General features: G+C 44.5%; 2 protein-coding genes, 1 long non-coding RNA gene and 1 pseudogene across 3 annotated transcripts; 2 read left to right on the forward strand and 2 right to left on the reverse strand.

Annotated features, from left to right (window-relative positions):
• Window positions 1-1,100: 1,100 nt before the first annotated feature.
• On the reverse strand, window positions 1,101-5,530 carry LOC100192893 (uncharacterized). Its single transcript, NM_001358485.1, has 7 exons — window positions 4,108-5,530; window positions 3,044-3,592; window positions 2,852-2,949; window positions 2,672-2,777; window positions 2,038-2,574; window positions 1,762-1,897; window positions 1,101-1,674 (listed from the first exon to the last, which is right to left on the reverse strand). The coding sequence occupies exons 1-7, from the start codon at window positions 4,777-4,779 to the stop codon at window positions 1,559-1,561; spliced, it is 2,214 nt and encodes a 737-aa protein (NP_001345414.1). The 5' UTR covers window positions 4,780-5,530; the 3' UTR covers window positions 1,101-1,558.
• Window positions 5,531-7,638: 2,108 nt separating this feature from the next.
• On the forward strand, window positions 7,639-9,064 carry LOC118476066 (uncharacterized; annotated as a pseudogene).
• Window positions 9,065-15,627: 6,563 nt separating this feature from the next.
• LOC103644996 (uncharacterized) lies at window positions 15,628-16,705 on the forward strand. Its single transcript, XM_020546341.1, has 6 exons — window positions 15,628-15,777; window positions 15,867-15,941; window positions 16,035-16,165; window positions 16,235-16,415; window positions 16,502-16,627; window positions 16,700-16,705. Exons 1-6 carry the CDS (start codon window positions 15,673-15,675, stop codon window positions 16,703-16,705), a joined length of 624 nt encoding a protein of 207 aa, XP_020401930.1. The 5' UTR covers window positions 15,628-15,672.
• Window positions 16,706-18,632: 1,927 nt separating this feature from the next.
• LOC103640228 (uncharacterized) lies at window positions 18,633-19,117 on the reverse strand. The gene is made up of 4 exons (XR_002266066.1): window positions 19,058-19,117; window positions 18,908-18,979; window positions 18,749-18,811; window positions 18,633-18,654 (listed from the first exon to the last, which is right to left on the reverse strand). It is a non-coding gene; the product is annotated as an uncharacterized lncRNA (long non-coding RNA).
• Window positions 19,118-19,425: the final 308 nt, after the last annotated feature.

Raw genomic sequence — 19,425 nt, forward strand, 5'->3', positions numbered from 1 at the left:
TTATATAATATAGCTCGTAAAAACAACACGGTGGTGAATGTTTTTAATAGGATTCCTCTAAACATTTCTTTCCGTAGAGCGCTGGTGGGTGGTAATCTTTTATGTTGGAATAGATTGGTCTTGAGTATTGCTCATACTCATCTATCCACTAGGAGAGATGAGTTCAAATGGAATTTGTCAACCTCGAGGCTTTTTACAGTCCGTTCGATGTATAATGCTCTTGTTTTCTATTTCAAATCGCTATGGAAGATGAAAATACCTCTTAAAATTAAGATCTTTATGTGGTATCTAATTAGAGGTGTGGCACTCACGAAAGAAAAATCTAGCTAAGGGCTAGATTGGGAACACCATTTTTTCAAGGGATTTTCATTTTCCCAAGGGAAATTAGTTCATTTTCCTTTGGGAAAATAGGAATCCCTTGGGAAAATGGTGTTCCCAAACTAGCCCTAAGCGTAGATGGCAGAGAAGTAAAAATGTGTGTTCTATGATTCGAATGAATCTATACAACACTTGTTTTTTAAATGTCATTACACTAGATTCTTTTGGAGACTTTTATATTGGTGTTTTGGTTTAAGTGCCCCGAGATCATTTAAACATATCTTTGGATCTTGGTTGCATGGGGTGCATCTCAAAGTTAAAAATCTGATTATTACAGGTGTTGCAGCTTTATGTTGGGCTATTTGATAAGTCGAAATGACTTAGTGTTTAACAAAACCCTGATGGTTACTTATTTGCAGGTTCTGTTTCGGGTGACCCATTGACTTAGGTTTCGGGGACATTTGCAGAGGAGACGCATCGATAGATCGAAGCCGCATCTATGCAATTTTTTTCTTATTTTGGTTGGAGTTTTACGAACAGGATTACGTTTTGAGGTTATAGTATGTCTGTTGGGTGTCATGTTTATGTTAATGTTTGTGGTGTAAGATTGCACTCTATGTTAGGAGTGTTGGTCTTTTAATGTCAATTTGTATGTAAGACTGTACTCTCTTTTGTGAAGGACAAAGCCGAAACCTGGTTTCCATTATCTAAAAATGCCTAAGTTTAGCCATGTGTGGTGCGTCATATGAGTGTGGTGAAGAAAATGAGCAAGCCACGGTGCTAAAGAAACCATTAGCAAGCTGCAGTTTGGCGTTAACCGATTCACGTGGACAAAGTGCGGTAAGCCTACACTTTCAAATGTGCTAATACGATTCTGGGTTTTGGTTTTGGAGGCGCCAGCAGGGGTAAAACAAGAAATTAAGTTGGCGTGGTAATAGTATGATACTACAGGGCACAAGCATTATGATTACCAACTTTTGTAACCCCTTGCTATACATAAATTGGAAACCACATTTTGGAGCTTGCCATGCATATTATCATCACAAGCGAGCACAAAAAAAGATCTTGTACAACAGCAGCAGCAACAACATTGTTGTCTAGTTCAGGTAGAGCAAAATCTGGTTGCATGAAACCTGAAAACCCCACTACAACAGCTTCCACTTCCATCTCAGCTTTCCCTGATGGCATGGGGCTGTCTGTCTGTCCAGCCCTGAAAAAAACACCTGCTCATCAGGAGAGCTCATGGCCCAACTCGTTCCATCCCTTTCATCTGCTCGCAGCATCTCCTGTTTTGATCACGCCGTTTCAATGTGATCATGCCGTGCCTCTGCCATCTGTGCTGCTCCTTCTTGCTGCCTGTCGGGAAGGAACCAATGCAGTTCGCAGTTGGTCATGGCAGTGTCAGAGAAATTCAACCAGTGTGTCCATCAATAGGCAAGGCACCTTTCTTGAACCATGGCCGGCGACCAGCTTGCCGGACCTGCTGCTCGTGGCTGTGCAGCAGGAATTCGTCGATGCGCCGGGGCTGTGACAGCAGCGGCCCTGAGTGGTCCACCCTGCTCACCTTCCCCTTGTACATCTGAAAACAATAATCGAATTCCAAGATTATCCTTCAGAGCTACAAAATTTAGTAGCATAATAAAATTTGTCAAGGAGACAGCAGACAGCACTGTACTGCAAATCTGCAATGCTTGTGACTGTGAGCTGTGAGAGTGACACCTTTCCATTCTTGAGCTGCCTGGCAGCAAGTGTCTGCCTGAACCTGCTGCTGTAAGCTTCAGAGGCGCTGAATGCGTCAGCGGCCTGTGCCCACTGCTTGATCACCTCCTGCTTCTCCACCTCGTATGGTGCCGCCGCTTCAGTGGCGGTGGCGGCGGAGGTGGTTCTTGCTCTGTCACCTCCTCCGCTGCTGTTGTTCTTGGTCCCTGAACCCTTGGAGTAGCTCCGCTTCGTGACGGCGGCTGCCGCCGTCGAAGACCTGGCGACGGACCGGGGCTTCTTGGCCCAGGCGAAACCGGTGGACGCGGCGAGCTGCCCGGGGCCGGAGAGAGGGCGGCGGTCCGCGACACGGGCCGGCTCCTTGAAGCTGCTGGACAAGGTCTTGGCGTACGGCGGCGCGTGGTCGCCGGCGCCGTCGTCGCCGTGCCGCTTGCTGAATCTGATCGCCGGCACGGGCTCCAGGTCGACGAGCAGCCGCGAGTCGCCGTCGTTCCTTGCCACCGCCGCGCCGCTTTTGGCCACAACGGGCAGCGATTCCTGCGGGTGGAACGAAAACCACAGCAGTGTGGTCAGGTCAGCGGTGGTGACAGGTGAACAGGACACGCAGGCGAGCCTATCCCCGACGGCGGCGCACCTCGGCGTGCACGTGGCTCTGGTTCGTGTCCTGCAGCTGCATGCTCTTGTGCCCCCAGGACAGCCGCTTCGCCCCCTCGCCGCCTTGGCTCCGGAGGTTGCTCCTCCTGGCAATGGCACAGCATCACTTCAGCGTTGCAGCACAGGCCGGGTGCTTGGCGGATGGGCAATGGCCGCGTACCTTCTAGATTCTTCCCGGAACTTGGCGTCCATCTCCTTGTTGGGCGCGTACTTGGGCAGGCTCCCGGGGTCGCATGCGTACGGTGCCGTCGTGAAGTACTGATGGAGCAAATAGCAATGCATGCCAATTAGCAATTTGGCATGGAACGGGCAGCGGCAAGACGATGATTGTACAGAGTTTCCATCCTGGTACCTCGGCGTCGAGGGCGGCGGCGGCGGTGCCGCGGGCGGCAGGGTCGAGGGAGAGGAGCATGGCGAGGAGTCGGAACGCGTGGTCGGGCATGGACGCGGCGAAGGTGTCCCGGAGTCGGCTCGGGTAAGGTTGCTGCGGGCGGAAGACGGCGGCGTGGGACAGGCCCGAGCGGCGCCAGAAGTGATCGGGCGGCGAGCCGCAGAGCTTGAAGATCTTGTGGATCTGCTCGACCTCGGTGCGGCCCTGCAGGACGGGGCGGCGCGCGTGCATCTCGGCGAAGACGCAGCCGGCGCTCCAGAGGTCGACGGAGGGCTCGTACGCCGTGGCGCCCAGGAGCAGCTCCGGCGGGCGGTACCAGAGCGTGACCACCCGGCTGGTCAGCGGCGCCGCCGGCGCCGGCGCGAAGAGGTTCGCCAGCCCGAAGTCCGCCACCTTGAGCTCGCCGCCGTCGCTCACCAGCAGGTTGGCGCACTTGATGTCCCGGTGCATCACCCCGCGCGCGTGGCAGTGCGCCAGCCCCTCGAGCAGCTGCCGCATGTAGCACTTGATCTGCACGCACGCACGCACGGCATGGTATCGCGCGCGCGTCATCAGGCAACGGTTGTGGATCGTGACAAGACGATCGACCGATCGCCATTGGATTGGATGGTGACAAGGGTCAAGAGCTGACAGCATGCATGGCCCCCGCGATCGCGGTGTCCGACTGATGCGTACCGCAGTTTCTGACATGTTTGCCCGCGCGAGGCAGACAAGCTAAAGCTAAGAGCATCTCCAACAATGTGACCTATAAAAATGTCTTATAATTTAAAAATAAGTAAATTTTATAGAATTTAGGGCACCAATAAAACACCTCGCTCCAACAGTAAAGCCTCAAATCTAGATTATAAGGCAGCCCACTACGGTGTAGTATATTTGAGGCACTTGAGAGGGTGCCCTATAGTTTTTTGACAAAATTTGTTGAATTGAGGCACTGTTGGAGTGTTTTTTCCTGTGTAGAGCCCTATATTTCAATTTGAGGCACTAGTTTGAGGCATTGTTGGAGATGCTCTAATGACGTGACGTACCTGCGACTCGGTGAAGGTGATGTCGGGGGAGGAGCTGAGTCCGGCGAGGTCATGCTCGAGGTACTCGAAGACGAGGTAGATGGAGGGGGAGGAGCGGGAGGTGACGAGGCCCTCGAGTCCGACGACGTTGGGGTGGCCTTGGAGGCGGCGGAGGATGAGGATCTCCCGCGCCATGAACCGCACGCTCTCGGGCTCCACGCTGTCGAAGCGCACCTTCTTGAGCGCCACCAGGCGGCCCGTGGCCAGCTCCCGCGCGCGGAACACGCTGCTGTACGTGCCCTGCCCCACCTTCTCCAGCTTCTCGAAGCCGTCGGCGCGGAGCGGCACCCACCCGTGCACGGCCTCGGCGGCCACCGCGCTCAGCCACGCCGGCCACCCGGCTGCCGCCTGCTCGCCCTCCACGCACGGCCGGACGCTCCCCAGCCGCGCTGCCGCCGCTACCGCAGCCTCCCTCCCCGACCGCCGCCGCCGCCGCTCGTCCTCGTCGTCGTCTTTGAACGCCTCCAGCCGCACCGGCCGGCTCCATATCGACATCGCCGACGCCGACGCCGACGCCGAGCCCAGGTCCGCCGACGCCGACGCGCTGCGGGACATATTGTAGGAGCACGACGACACGTCGTCCTCGTACGACGGCGAGGACACCACCCCGGGCCTCGACACCGCGCAACCCATGTCTGCCGCCCTCGCCGCCGACCGGCGGGCCAAGCACCTGCTTATGGCTCCACGGAGGCGGCGGGGGACTGGAAACAGAGGAGGAGCAAGAACACAGGGGAGGGAGGGGGAGGGTCGGTCTCCTCTCTCTCCTCCTCCTCCTCCTCCTCCGTTCTGTCTTGTTCTGTTCTGCCTCCCCGGGCGATCAGTCTCCTCCCCCTGCGTCCACAACAAGCAATCCGAGCAGCGGCTAGCCTAAAGATAGCAACGAAGGCGATGGCAGGCCATGGCCGATTGCTCCAGCTGCCCGCCTTTAATTGGTGCTCAATCTGTCCTTCCCTTTTGCTTTTAGTTCCTGCGCTGGTCTTGAGCTGGGGAGCAAGTGCACCTCTCTCACTCCCTCTCTGATCTTCTTGTCTGGCCTCCTAAAGCCTAACTCTACGCATGGTGGAGGATTAGGGCCTTGGGGGGCTTTGGTTAATTGCAACAACCTGTCTATGCCAGAGACCAAGGACGAATTGAAGAACAGGTGCAGCAGATCCAAAAAAAAAAAGTAAAAGTTGAAGCTTTTGATAGTGTTTTGGATAAATTTTGTCGTCGAACTGGTTGGGACTTGGGAGTTTGTTAGTAGTTTTTTCTTTCGCGAAAAGAAAGAAGATACAGGTGTGCTGGAACGCAATGGTCAAAGAATGCATTTGCTTTGGGTGAGGGTACACGGGCAAAGGGGAATTAGTGTGGAATTGATGCGCGCGCGCAAGAACAGGGGGGACACCAACGCGGTGTCCTGGTTTTGGGCGGGGAAACGTTCATGTGGCAATATTTATAACGCTAGGGCAGTAAGCAGTATGGGCAATGCTGTACTAGCCGTTTGTATTTAAACCCCGGTCTGCCCTTTTTCATCGAATTCTAAATTTCAAATTCAAGTGCTTACTCATTCTTGATGGTTTAGTGCTGTTTGTGAGCGATGATGTGGTTGATGAAAAGATGAGCACATGTGAGCAAAGGCAGCTTGTTTAGTGAGCAACATGGGCATCGAGTAGTGGTTAACAAAAAACAACTATAATTAGCATGATAAAAGCGGGGATCTAACGCTTTCGACAACGTGTATTTTTTTCTCCCCTTTTGGCTTTTAGTTTTGGCGTGTTTGGAGAAAGGGATATATGCTCACAATTTCTAGGGCATGTTTGAGAGAAGGGACATTAGAGGGCCTAAAATTTCCTTTTGCTATTTAATTTTAAAAAGTGGTGGGATTTCAGCCTTCCAATCCTCTCTATCTCCTCGCTCTCAAATATAAATAGGAGAGGGAGTTTAGCCCCTCCATTCTCACCTCCACCAACCTCATTTTCATGATATTCAAAATGGGAGGGAACGTTTGGCTAGCTATTGCCATGGTGGTGGGCATTAAGTGAGAATGTTTATGATAGGGACAGTTGTCGGACGTTAAGTTCAGTCTAGGTCTCGTTTCTTTTCGCTGGAGTTCTGTTTGTTTATGCATTGTGTACCGTGTACTTATTTTGGAATCATTGATCGCGATGACGTGGGATTTCGTTGAAGTGAGAGTAAATTTTTTTCACGCTAGTTTTACAACTCTATTTATCTAAGAAATTTTATTTTTTAAAGGAAAATGAACTAATTTTCTCTAGAAAAAATTAAAAAATCTCTTAGAAAAAAAATGAGGTTACCAACTACAACTAGCCCTAAAACTGTCTTTGGGTTCCATTTCTTTTTTTCCTCCTTTGGAACGGCGTGTATCTCTGTATTCCAAAACAAGATCTGGAATTTATGGGAAGCTCGCAGTACTGCACGACGCAGCGCGCGCTGGCCGAACTAGGGGCGGATAATGCCCAATAATGCACTGCAATGGACTCCATGCCATCTGCATGGTTGGTTAATTAGCTTAGGCTATCTCCTACCTCATTTTCTAGTTTATTGTCAGCATACCATCGGCTTCAGTACACTTTGAACACCAATCGGCAAGCGCAGGAACGAATGAAGCTGCTGTTGGAAGGATGGGCCGCCGCGTGCGCAGGCCTAATACGCGGGTGACGGGAGCCGAATGGATGACTTGACTAATGGGCCGTGGACCGTGTCCAGTATATTGTTGTACAAATACTCGATAGGATGCTGCTAATAGAGTTGTCGAATAACAGAACAATATTCGTCCATTCCTTCTGTTCTTCTTCCTCGGACCTCTCCTGCTCTCTTCCTCATATCCGGTAACATTCACGACGAAGGTGCGTGACAAATTTATCCATATTTCAAATATTTCTCTGTAAACAGTATCAAACAATATTATCTATATTTTTGTACTCCCTCCGTTTCTTTTTAGTTGTCGCTGGATAGTTCAATTTTACACTATCCAGCGATATCTAAAACGAAACGGATGGAGTATCCCTTATTGTTTACGCTCTGCTAAAAACAGTCTTAGCTATCGAGGCACTGCAAGAACTCCTTTTGTTTTCTTTTTTGAGAAGTGGTTGGCGCCTTGGCTGTGGTGGTGAAGAGTGAGGCTGGTGCCAGTGCGGACGGCAGCGCGGGCGAGAAGAGGCCGCTGCCGCCCGCGCGCGGGCGATAGGCGGACGAGAGGCCGGCGTCGGGCGATGGCGCTGGCGCCCGGCGAGAGCGGGCGATATCGCCTCGCTCTCGCCCGCGCTGGAGCGCCCGCCCGGGCGAGATGCGGGCGAGAGGGAGGCGAGGCACTGGCGGGGCGAGAGCGCGGGGCGAGAGCGCGGGCGAGAGCGACGTGGCGCGATCTGACTGGTCCACGTGTCGCGATCTGATTGGTCCACGTGTGCTAGCCGTTGCAACTAGCCGTTTTTGACCGTTTGGAGTCCAAAAAATTCGAAAAAAATTGCAAAAAATTACAAATTTCATCCCCAATCCCTCTATATATATCCCTACCCGGGTGGAGCTCATTTCACACACCATTTCATCTCATTTCTCTCTTCCAAACTCGCCTTTTCTACTCATCTTCACGTCATGTCTTCCTCGAGCACAAACTCAAGTGAAGGAGCCGAAGGGGGAATGTGCAATGCATTGCAAGCAGCCATGGAGGAGGCTATGCTCAACCTCAATGAAGAGTCGTCGAGCAGGCCCAAGCGTCGTCGACGCTACATCAATCGTGATCGTGAGTCTGCCCATGATCGGCTTCATCAAGACTACTTCGCCGATGACTGTGTGTATCCTCCAAATTACTTTCGGCGCAGGTATCGCATGAGGCGACAACTTTTTTTGAGTATTATGCTTAGATTAGGTGAATACTCTCCGTATTTCACCCAAAGAGAAGATGCTCTGGGTCGACTCGGGCTCTCTCCCCTACAAAAGTGCACCGCAGCTCTGCGCTTGTTAGCCTATGGATCCGCTGCAGATTCGATAGATGAGTACTTAAAGCTAGCTAGATCAACTGCATTAGAGTGTCTAGAGAAGTTTTGTGAGGGTATCATTCATTGTTATGAGGAGGAGTTCTGTCGTCGACCAAATGTCGCGGATATTCAGCGTCTACTAGCAAAAGCAGAAGAGCGTGGCTTTCCAGGCATGCTAGGAAGTATCGATTGTATGCATTGGCAGTGGAGGAATTGTCCGGTCGCCCATGCCGGTCAATTCACAAGGGGGGATATCAAACATCCCACCATCATCTTAGAAGCTGTTGCATCGTATGATCGGTGGATCTGGCATGCTTTTTTGGGGTGGCCGGGTCCAACAATGACATTAACGTACTGAATCAGTCGCCATTATTCAAGGATGTCCTTCAAGGTCAAGCACCCATAGTGAACTTCATGGTTAATGGACATGAACACAATATGGGATACTATCTTGCCGACGGCATCTACCCTTCCTGGCCGGTGTTCATCAAGGGTATTCCGCTTCCACAAAGTGAGAAACATCAGTTATTCACAAATGCTCAAGCAGCATGGCGCAAAGATGTTGAGTGCGCTTTTGGAGTGTTGAAATCTCGGTTCAACATTATAGCAGTTCCTGGACGTTCTTACTCTCAACGTACTCTTGGTTTGATCATGCGTGCATGTGTCATTTTGCACAATATGATCATCGATGACGAGCGTGATGCCGATTTAGACGAGACATATGAGACAGTTGATTCTACAGTCGGCCCGTCGATCTACTACAATGCAACCCCGAGCCTAGCAGCTAGGATTCAAATGGACAACGAGATGACGGACACATCGATGTATACACAACTACTAAATGATTTGGTTGAACATGTATGGGGACATAATAATCATTAGATTTATGTAATTTTCTATTAATTATTATGTATTTTTAAATCGTCATGTAATTTTATTTTAATTATTACGTAATTTGTAATTTTTAATTCAATAAAAATATTATGTTGTGTGTTTTCTGAGCGTTGAAATAAATCTGCGTGAATTACTTAATTCTGAAATAGAAAAGTTGATGTGGCTATAGCCTGAGGCTGTAGCCTGCTGCAGCCTGTGCACTGGAGCAACAGAGACGAGAGTAGAGGCGAGAGCTGACGTGGCAGGGGCGAGAAGGAGGCTGTGCACTGGACTTAGCCTGAGAGACCGACAGATGATGGATGTGTCATGACGGTGGTAGCGAGCAGAAACCGACGACGGATGGGACCGGCTATAAGCTGCACACGTACTGTGGGGTCCGGTTGTCTGTCACTAGCTCCCTCGTACGTGCCTTCTGTGCACCATGGATTGGATCCATGGACAATTAATTGCATGGCATGGAGAGATAATAGTATATGACCTCTGCCTCTCCTGCTTTGTGGCATGCTTGTCTTGGGTGCTCACTAATCTCGCTTGCAACCTTTGACTTTGCCTGGGACCAGCAGTCCACGGATTCACATAGACCGCCAGCCGTGTGCGTCCATGAATATGTATATGGTTGGCTGCGGGGAAGAAGCAACCCTCCTCCTGCCGTGCCGTATCCAGCAGACCAATATATATATATATATATATATAGAGGGTGATGGTAATTGGAGCCCTGGGCTTCCATTAAAATGGGAAGCCCCAGTCAGGTATATCTACGCGCGCTCGATCTGGTTCTGGTTCTGGTTCTGGCTCGAGCGGATTGCAGCGTAAAACGTGACCTAAAACAGCGTAAATGAGTACGAAATTTAGCGTAAATTTTATATCTGTTTTGTAACAGCAAACGAGGCCTAAAATTACGGCGTAAAAATCGCATGCAGCCGATCGTGCGCGGGTTCTGGCTCGGGCGGATTCCAGCGTAAAACGTGAGCTAAAACAGCGTAAATGAGTACGAAATTTAGCGTAATTCCAAAATCTGTTTTGTAACAGCAAACGGAGCCTAAAATTACGGCGTAAAAATCGTGTGCACCCGATCGTGCGCGGGTTCTGGATCGGGTGGATTCTAGCGTAAAACGTGAACCAAAACAGCGTAAATGAGTACAAATTTTATCGTAAATCATCGATCTGTTTCGTAACGACAAATGGGTCTCGAATTACGGCATGAAAATCGCCACAGGCGCTGTCTCGGGCGGATTTCGGCATAAAACGTGAACCAAAACAGCGTAAATAAGTATGAATTTTAGCGTACATCATCGATTGATTTCGTAACGGCAAATGGGGACAAATTACGGCGTAAAAATCGTGCGCGGGTTCTGGCTCGAGCGGATTTAAGTGTAAATCGTGAACCAAAACAGCGTAAATGACGGGTTCTGGCTCGAGCGGATTTAAGTGTAAATCGTGAACCAAAATAGCGTAAATGAGTATAAATTTTAGCGTAAATGAATAGAAATATCAGAAACAGACAAATAGATGGAAGCGGATCCATGAACTGAAATATAGGTCATAAAATCCTATTGACATTGGCATATATATGTATACAAAATAGCATAAAAATAGGATCGCCGTCCTGCGGAACCAGCGCCTCGCATCTGGGATGCGCCACCAGTTCGTGCCTAGGGGAGGATGCCGTCGTCGCTAGCGCCTAGGGAAATCCGCCGTCGCGACCGCTGGCACATCGCCGTCGTGCGCACCTCATGGGGCCGCCGCCGCGTGCGTGCCCTCGGGATCCGATGCCGCAGCGTGTCCCTAGATTCGCCATCACGCCACAGGAATCCGCCATCGTGAGCGTGTCCCCAGATCCGCCGTCGCGCCTCAGGGATCCGCCGTCGCGAGCGTGTCCCCAGATCCGTCGTCGCGCCACAGATGCTGGAGCGGCGGTGGCGGTGGCCATCGCAGAGACGGACGGGACAACCGCCGTTGTCACCGGGCCTAGGGTGCGCTGCCGTCGTCCGTCCGCTTCAAGAGCGTCGTCACCGCTTGCTCGCCTGCCTCGGAGCGTCGTTGTCGCTCGTTTCTGGTGGAGCGCCGCCGTCGGTCGCCTGCCTCGAGGTGACACCGCTGCTGGCCCCCAGGATCACCGCCGCTCGCACGCCCTAGAGAACCGCCGCCGCCGCTAAAACCTAATTCCTGGCGGCGTGGGGGTGTTTTTATAGTGGTGGCGTGGGCCGGATCGTGGGCCCGATGCACGTAATATGCGCAGACTATATTTGCATAAACTGATACACACATCAGCATAACTCGTATTATATTTTGGCGTAAGCAGTTAGGTACAATAAGCCAAAAAGGGTCTGGTGCGGTCGCGTACCTGGTCGGTACGTGGTCGGGGCTTCCTATAGTTAAATAGAGCCTAGGGCTCTAAATACATATACTATATATATATATATATATATATATTAAGAGCTCTGGGCTTCCAATAATAGAGGAAGCCCAGGCTAGTCAATATGGGCATTTTGGTTGAACCACACCGAGTCAACAGGTCCTAGTCACGGCGTCGTTACCCCCGTCAGCCAGCCACCTCTCCCACGTTTCCTGTTTCTAAAACAGTAGTCGCGCATTCAACGGAGACAAACCAGCGCCCATTTGAAGAAAACCCCAGCCGCGCAGATTTTCCTTTCGTCGGAGGCGACTCCCCAGGCGATTTCCGCGCCTCCAAACCAGCGCAGCGCCAATCCACCGCCGCTCCAATCCAGCGCCCTTCCATTCCCCCTTACATCCTTCAATCTCCCAGCATTGGAGCCCGATTCAAGAAGTTCCAGGTAATCCAACATTGAAATACCCCGAGTTTGCCGTCGATTTTTTGAAGCCTATCGGTCGATTGAAGTGGATTTGATTGTAACCTTTATTCTCCAGCTAAATGTGTGATTTGTATCCGCTTAGACATCACTATAATCGGGTTATTGCATCGCGCATTGCATCTCTTTTTTGTTTAGGAGCCCCGATATTAGGGCATGTGTATTTATTCTATATTCCCACTATCGCCCGACATTCATATATTTAGACAAAGGCTGTGGATTAGGTATTTACTGATGAGTTAGCAGAGAGTACTCTTATACAACCCAAGTAACACATATATGCTTTTTGTATGTAATATATATGCATATCTTCAGTACTGTTTATGCACATTCACCTGAGTCATTTGTTTACACATTTGTTTTATTATATATGCATATAGTCAGTACTCTTTATGCACATTTACTTTAATGATTTGTTTTCACATCTATTTTATTATCAAATATGCTTATTTGTATTTGATATATATGCATATCCTCAATACTGTTTATGCACATTCACTTGAGTCATTTGTTTACACATTTGTTTTATTATACATGCATATAGTCAGTATTCTTTATGCACATTTACTCTAATGATTTGTTTTCACGTCTATTTAATTATCTAATATGCTTATTGTATTTCATTTATATGCATATCCTCAGTACTTTTTATGCCCATTCAATTAAATCATTTGTGTACACATCTGTTTTATTATATATAAAATATACTCATTGGATTTGATATATATGCATATTGGCAGTAATGTGTATGCTCATTCATACACAAGTTTATGAACATATATTAAGCATATTTGAATTGTTCTATTTACTTGCATAATTAGTTTACACTCCTATTCATTATATATAAATACATACAGATACTGTTATTTAAGCAAATGTTATTTAAATATTCATGTTATTTGAGCTAAATGTTTTTATTACTATGAACCAGTTATTAAAATATGTTGTATAGTTAGTTAATGCAAAAAGGCCCTTATTTTATCCTGATCCATTTACAATTATATGAAATATTAAATCAATCTTTATGCTTGTATATAACCATTGTTCATTAAATGCTATCGCATAAATGTAAAAGGTAGTTTAAGTTATGTACTTCCACTTAGCATTATATAGTATGTATTTCAGATAGTTATAGTAAAAATTAGTTCTTTTTTGGCATATATTCATGCATAAATCAATGTATTTAAAAACAACTTTTTTTTCTACAGATCTATTCAGTATTTAATCATGAAGTCTGTTGATCGCCCGCCCAGTAATCCAAAAAGATTAACCATTGAATCCAGTCAGGAGGTTTTTTCAATTGACATTTCCAAACGTACAAGATCCAGCAGCTCAGCTCACCAAGATGATATTCCCCAAAATCAGGAGCAGAATGAGCCACAGCCAGCCCCAATCCATCGTTTTCGCAGAAAGGCGTTAGCTTGTCGTTTAAAAAGAAAACCTCCTGCTCCGTCCACACTGTCCGACGACGATTTCATGGATGCTCCATCGTTGAAGCGCCAATTCAGATCTGCCTCACCTTCTCCTTCAGAACAAATCAGTGCAAAGAAGTTAAAAGTACCTTCTCCTCAAGTTCCTTGCGTGAAAAGAAGTACAAAGTCTAATATCATTACAAAAAAAACTCTCCTAAACAGAAGACTCCTAGAAAATCACAGGTAACATGTATATATTTATGTTTATTCATGTGTTAATTTTGGTGTCCAATCAAGTTTGTATTTTCCCCCACTTTAAATTTTTGTATATTATTATCAACAAATATGGTGTTTACTTTTTTTATTGTTGTAGACTAGTTATTTACAAGCATGTAATAATTATCCCTTGTTTGTAAATATTGCATCATTAGTTCTAACTATATATATACTTTGTGTATTAATGCATATTCATTTATGCTTCCAGAAACTGAATATCCGCTGCATTCCCTATGATGTTATTGTATCATCTTGGATAATGAGCGATCGGCAGCGCGATGCTGTCGCTAGGTTGGGATTTTCAAGCATATTTGATTTGCGAATTGATGCCTTAGAGAGCAGATCACTCATCAGGTGGTTGATGGATAAATTGGATCCACATGACATGACCATACGCCCAGGGGCTGGCAAGGAACTGAAGATAACAAAAGATACGGTTCATCTGATTTTGGGTTTGCCATGTGCTGGAGGAGGCGGGGAGTTTACTGATTGGTATGGTGAAGTGGATGCTGCTGCAAAACTGAGACGTGATCTCAATGTTGGTAAAGAAGAATTTGATGTTGTCAAGCTTCAAGACAAGATAGTGCTTGGCAACGATGATGAGCTATCAATTAGATGCTTTTTTCTGATTCTATTCAATCGGCTTCTTTTTCCTTCTGCTTCTTGGGGCATTACAAACAATGAGGTACTCATGACTTCAAACATGGCCCGAATGTCTGATATTGACTGGTGTCAACTAGTTTACACGGATTTGTGTGATGCTGCCGCACGTTGGCATAAAAGGAACAAAACAAACATCACATCAACAATATATGGATGCTCACTCATTGTTCTGGTAAGTATTTTTTTTGTTTAATGTGCATATATATGATATGCAAATAGTTGTTATGTACTAATTTTATATATTTGTGCATTCCTTTTTTCAGATTTACTACCTTGATCATCTACATCACCCTGCATCTCCTGTTAACAAATATGGTACTCCACGCATTAAGTTTTTTGACAATGAGACCATAAAAGAGTTGGCTCGTGGTGACAGGCGCCCCCCCATAAAACTGGTGAACCATTCGGATATGCAGAGGTTAGACATAAACAACTTTTTGTCCTGTTATGCAGATGTTAAAATATTATTATTGCTAACTGTTCTATATTACTTTATACAGTTTCGTAGCCGTTCAGAAACATGTTACGTCATTGCTCCAGAACGACCTGCTTCTGCCGTTTTCAACATATATGTGCCACGTATCAAGAATTTGATTGGCAACAAGTTGCAATTTTTGCCCTCCCAGCAGCGTCCAATGTTTCAATCATTGTTTGATGCTCATGACAAAGAGGTGGATAAATACTGTGATTCCCTTCAGCTGAGCCATCAGATGATTGTTTCGAAGCAGATTGAACTCTCTGAAACATTTGGTGAAATGATCGATGAAGTTCTGAGAGCTGCAACGCAGCGCGATTCACAGCCAGAAGGTTTTAGTATTTATGTTTATTTTTTTAAACTAATCAAGTTCACGAATTATTTCCTGGAAAATAATATATACTTATAGATCTCAAATAATTTATTATATGCAGTTTTGTATATACAAAATATATATTAATTTATACTCATACAAGCAGCAACATATTTTTTCAGTGTATTTCATTTTTTTAAAACTGTATTTTATTTATGCATCCTGATAGTATACTGATGTAGTTTGCAAATGTGTATGTTTAACCATTTTTTATAACGATACATTTATAATGCAGTTATATTTCAGTAACAACTACTATATTATTATATGTTCCAAATGTAGATAACCCCCCCACTACCTCAATGCCTCCAACAAATGATCCAGTATCCACACCAACTGTTCCAACACCTGATAAACAGCAACATGATCAGGAAAGCCATGTTCCTACTGATCATATCAAAGTATCAGATGATGTAAGTTTTCTCATACAAACTATATATACAATGCATATATTCTATTCTGCATACAAGTTACTGTTTACTCAAATCTCAGTTGTTTCCATTATAGATTGTCAGTGGGAACGTCTGCAAAAAAGATGAAGTTATGGATGCCCCTATTTTTGACAAGACTCCAAAATCTAATGTTTGACTTCCTTATATCACAATTATTATTATTTCATTTACAATGTATGCAAGTAACATTAATATATATGCATGCTTTATTTTTTTTAAATCCCCAGGCTCCCACAACAGACAAGCCTGCTGCTCCTAAGTTAACACCAGATATAAATAGTGTAAGTATTTACACCTTCATCATATTATGCTAATATTAATTATACCCTATGTTTCATTACGTTTATATTAATAAATTTATTGGTTACAGGAAGGACAAAAATCTGTTACACATGATACTCCTGTATCTGGTGCACCTCTGTTCGATAAAACCCCACTGACAGATGTAAGACATGTTGTCATTTTCATATTTTTCATATTTATACACTAAGACATACATATTTATGCAACTGTTTACTAACATTTATTCATATATTAGGCAACTACTGACCTGGTTGCAAAGGATAGTTCCTGTAAAGCTGCAGTCGCTGAACATCCCCACGTGTCACGTGAAGACTGTGCTCGCAACCTGCTTAAGTTCATTTTGTCAGGAAAACTAGATCCGAGCATGTATGTATTAGTTATTCAAATTCCAATTAAGTATAATTAGAAGAATTGTAATCAAAGTTTTTTCCCTAGGTCTATCATTAATTTTGGAGGATTTGGAGGGTCTGTCCTTGATGTTGTCCAGTCGTTTGGTCCCAACAAATGTCTTGAGAATACTTTCATGCAGGGATTTATCGACTGTATTCACCAGGATGATGTATTATACAATCCAGATTCTGTAATCAACACTCTAATACTGAATGTCAACGTTGGGGTAATTTTTTCTCCACAACTTTGTATCTTATTGCAACACTTACTGTATAAATATATAATACTAATCAATTTATTTTCTTTGTCCAGACCGTTTTGAATATCGAGGAGTTTGAACAACACAGTTCAAATCCACAGCCCTTCACAACATCACTTCTTAAAGAACATCTTGAACCGACCCTTCCTTCAGATGATGTTCTGAACCAGATTAAATTGGTGAGTTCTAATCAGTTTCATTTGTACAAATGTTAGAATGTTCTTTTGGTCACTAGTTTTATGTTGTATTAGTTTTAATTTTTCATATGCATAGTATAAATCATTCATAATTTTACATATATATATTTAACAGATCCTGGTTCCTATGCTACGCCGAAGCCACTGGACCCTTTATGCAATCAATTTTGAACGTCGTCGAATAGACATCTTAGATTCAAATCCTTATGGTACATTGCTTGGAGGCACTACATGGAAACAAATCCATAATGATCAAATGATGATAAATGGAACGAAGATACCTTGGTCCAGATTAATAATGAGAAGACTTAGCATTGCCTTACATGAAGCTCGACCTGAGTCAACTGTACCAAAGTTTGACAACTACAAGATTGGGCTCCTTCCCAATTGTCCAACCATGACACCAGGGTCAAATGATTGTGGTTTTTTTGTCGCAAACTTCCTCCGCTACTACGATTTTGATGATGGCGACTTATTAGAATTTTATACTCCGGTATGTCACTAAATTAGTCTTCTAATCTTGCATATATTACTCCAGATTTTATTCTACCATTAATTTGATATTATGGCTATTTCAGGATGAACCATTGGACCAACGTGCCTTTGTTCTGCATTACCTTACCTTTCATCGCAACAACATGGTTGCCCCCCTTCCTGCAGAACTGCTGCCTTTCAAGTATTCTCCAAGGAGACGCCGCTGTTTGAAAGCCAAGACTTAGATAGCATAGCTGAACATGATTCCTTGTGGGATCCACAAAACTATTTATGTTACTTGTTAAGTCTCTTATGTCAGGCCTCTGATCATGTGTTTGATACTCCATGTGCCACTTATGTTCAATGTGTCTAATGTCTATGCTACTTCGCATCAGTTTTTATCTGAAGTGTGTCAAACATAATTGTTACCAGAATGTCTATTTATGTTATCTGTTAACAAATTCTATGTTGTTTTCATCTCCAGTTTGTGAGTTGGTTAATCGTTTTGCTTCCAATGTTTGGCTTATTTGTATTATCATATTGTTTCAATATTCAAGTTTTATGCATAATATATACTTCCTTATTTTATATACACTAGGTTCATCTTTTATACATTTTTCACGCTAATTATGCTAATTGTAACAAGTGTTTATGCTATATCCTGTTTGTTGTATTTGAAGTGTGAAACCGACGTTTGCACTCCCATTTGATTAGTATTGTTAAGTCTATACAGTTTTATATACCATTAATGTCCAGACCTTCCGATTGCTAAACGTTCAATGCCAATTTGTTGTACATATTCAGTTACATAATTTGTGTAATTGTCTATATTTACGCAACATTTTATAGTTTTATATCTACGCATTATATAACCCTTTCATGCAAACTATTGAATTTCCAACAAAATAAAGCATAAGTCATTGTGATATTACAAGTTTCTACTAAATCGACCACTCTTTAGTCACACTTCAAATTATTCGCCCAAATCCATATGCTCATCGGCTTCTTCATTTTCCACTTCCTCATCAATACGATGTTTTTTTGCAGTCGATGTTTCATTCCACTGTGGAGCAGTTGTTTTATTGTTTAGTCTTGATCCGGCTGGCCGTCCTCTCTTTCGATTAGACAATTTTGCTAGCCTTGCCCTGTTCTCTTCCACAGACAGACATGTTCTGCTGTTATGCCCATCTGCTATTCCACACAAATGGCATCTCCTATTCTTCTTTTTCTCTCCTTTCGCACCTAGTCTCATAATCCTATCTTCTGAATTTTTGATTGTCCGGCCCTTTGGTCTTGCACGATCCGACATACTCAGATTTATAACATCTACATTAAAATTCAACCTCTGCATAATAATAGACGTTACTATTTAGTATATGCATATTTACATATATTTATACCAATCAGTAAAATCATTTATCAATGCTAACCTTTTTAGCTTCTGAGGATGCAGCAATATGTTCCATTTGTTCATGTGCTACGTGACACGGAGAACTTGTATCACCAACCTCCTGTGAAATTCTCATGTTGTCCTCCTTTAGAGCCCAACCCAAATACATCAACATTTACATGCAGCATAAATATATATTTTCATTTTAGACAAATAAACAATATTATTTTAATATGTACCTGGTTACCAGTTGTTATTATTGTTAACGCATGTTCACATCCAGTCCTGGTGTTATGCGAATCCTACAAAATATTATTTGCTTATTACATTGATATTATATATTCATTATGTACAATACTTCATGCAAGCTTATATATATATATATATCTTTTACATACCTTATTATGACATGTAATTGTATTGTCATCTTCCATCCCATCGCCAGCATTATTTTTATTCAACTCTTCTTCCTGGTACAAAATAACATGTTACTATGCATAATTTATGTTACAAATAGTATAACACTAAAACATCTGCAATATTATTACCTTGTCTTCCTCATTATCACTAACATCTGTTGACTCATTACATCCAATATCTGGCTCCAATCAGCTTAGAACGACATCGAGCTCATCCAACACATCCATCGCCTTATCGTACCCTGCTTTTGACATACACGCCTGGCGAACTACTTTCATTGTTTTCGTTAACAACATTTTCTGTCTGTATGATTTAGTAACTCCATCCTTCCCCCTGAAGCTCTTATCAATTCTTTCAAACGGAACATCTTTTCTTGATGAGACAGTGTACCTTTGCAATATATACTTTGAAGGTATCTTTTCAACTTGAAGATGCATGAAGGCTCTTAAAAGATGAACACACAATAGACCTGAAAACATGAAAACGAACCATTATT

Source organism: Zea mays, chromosome 1 (genome assembly GCF_902167145.1).
Source record: "Zea mays cultivar B73 chromosome 1, Zm-B73-REFERENCE-NAM-5.0, whole genome shotgun sequence".
Classification (NCBI taxonomy): domain Eukaryota; kingdom Viridiplantae; phylum Streptophyta; class Magnoliopsida; order Poales; family Poaceae; genus Zea; species Zea mays.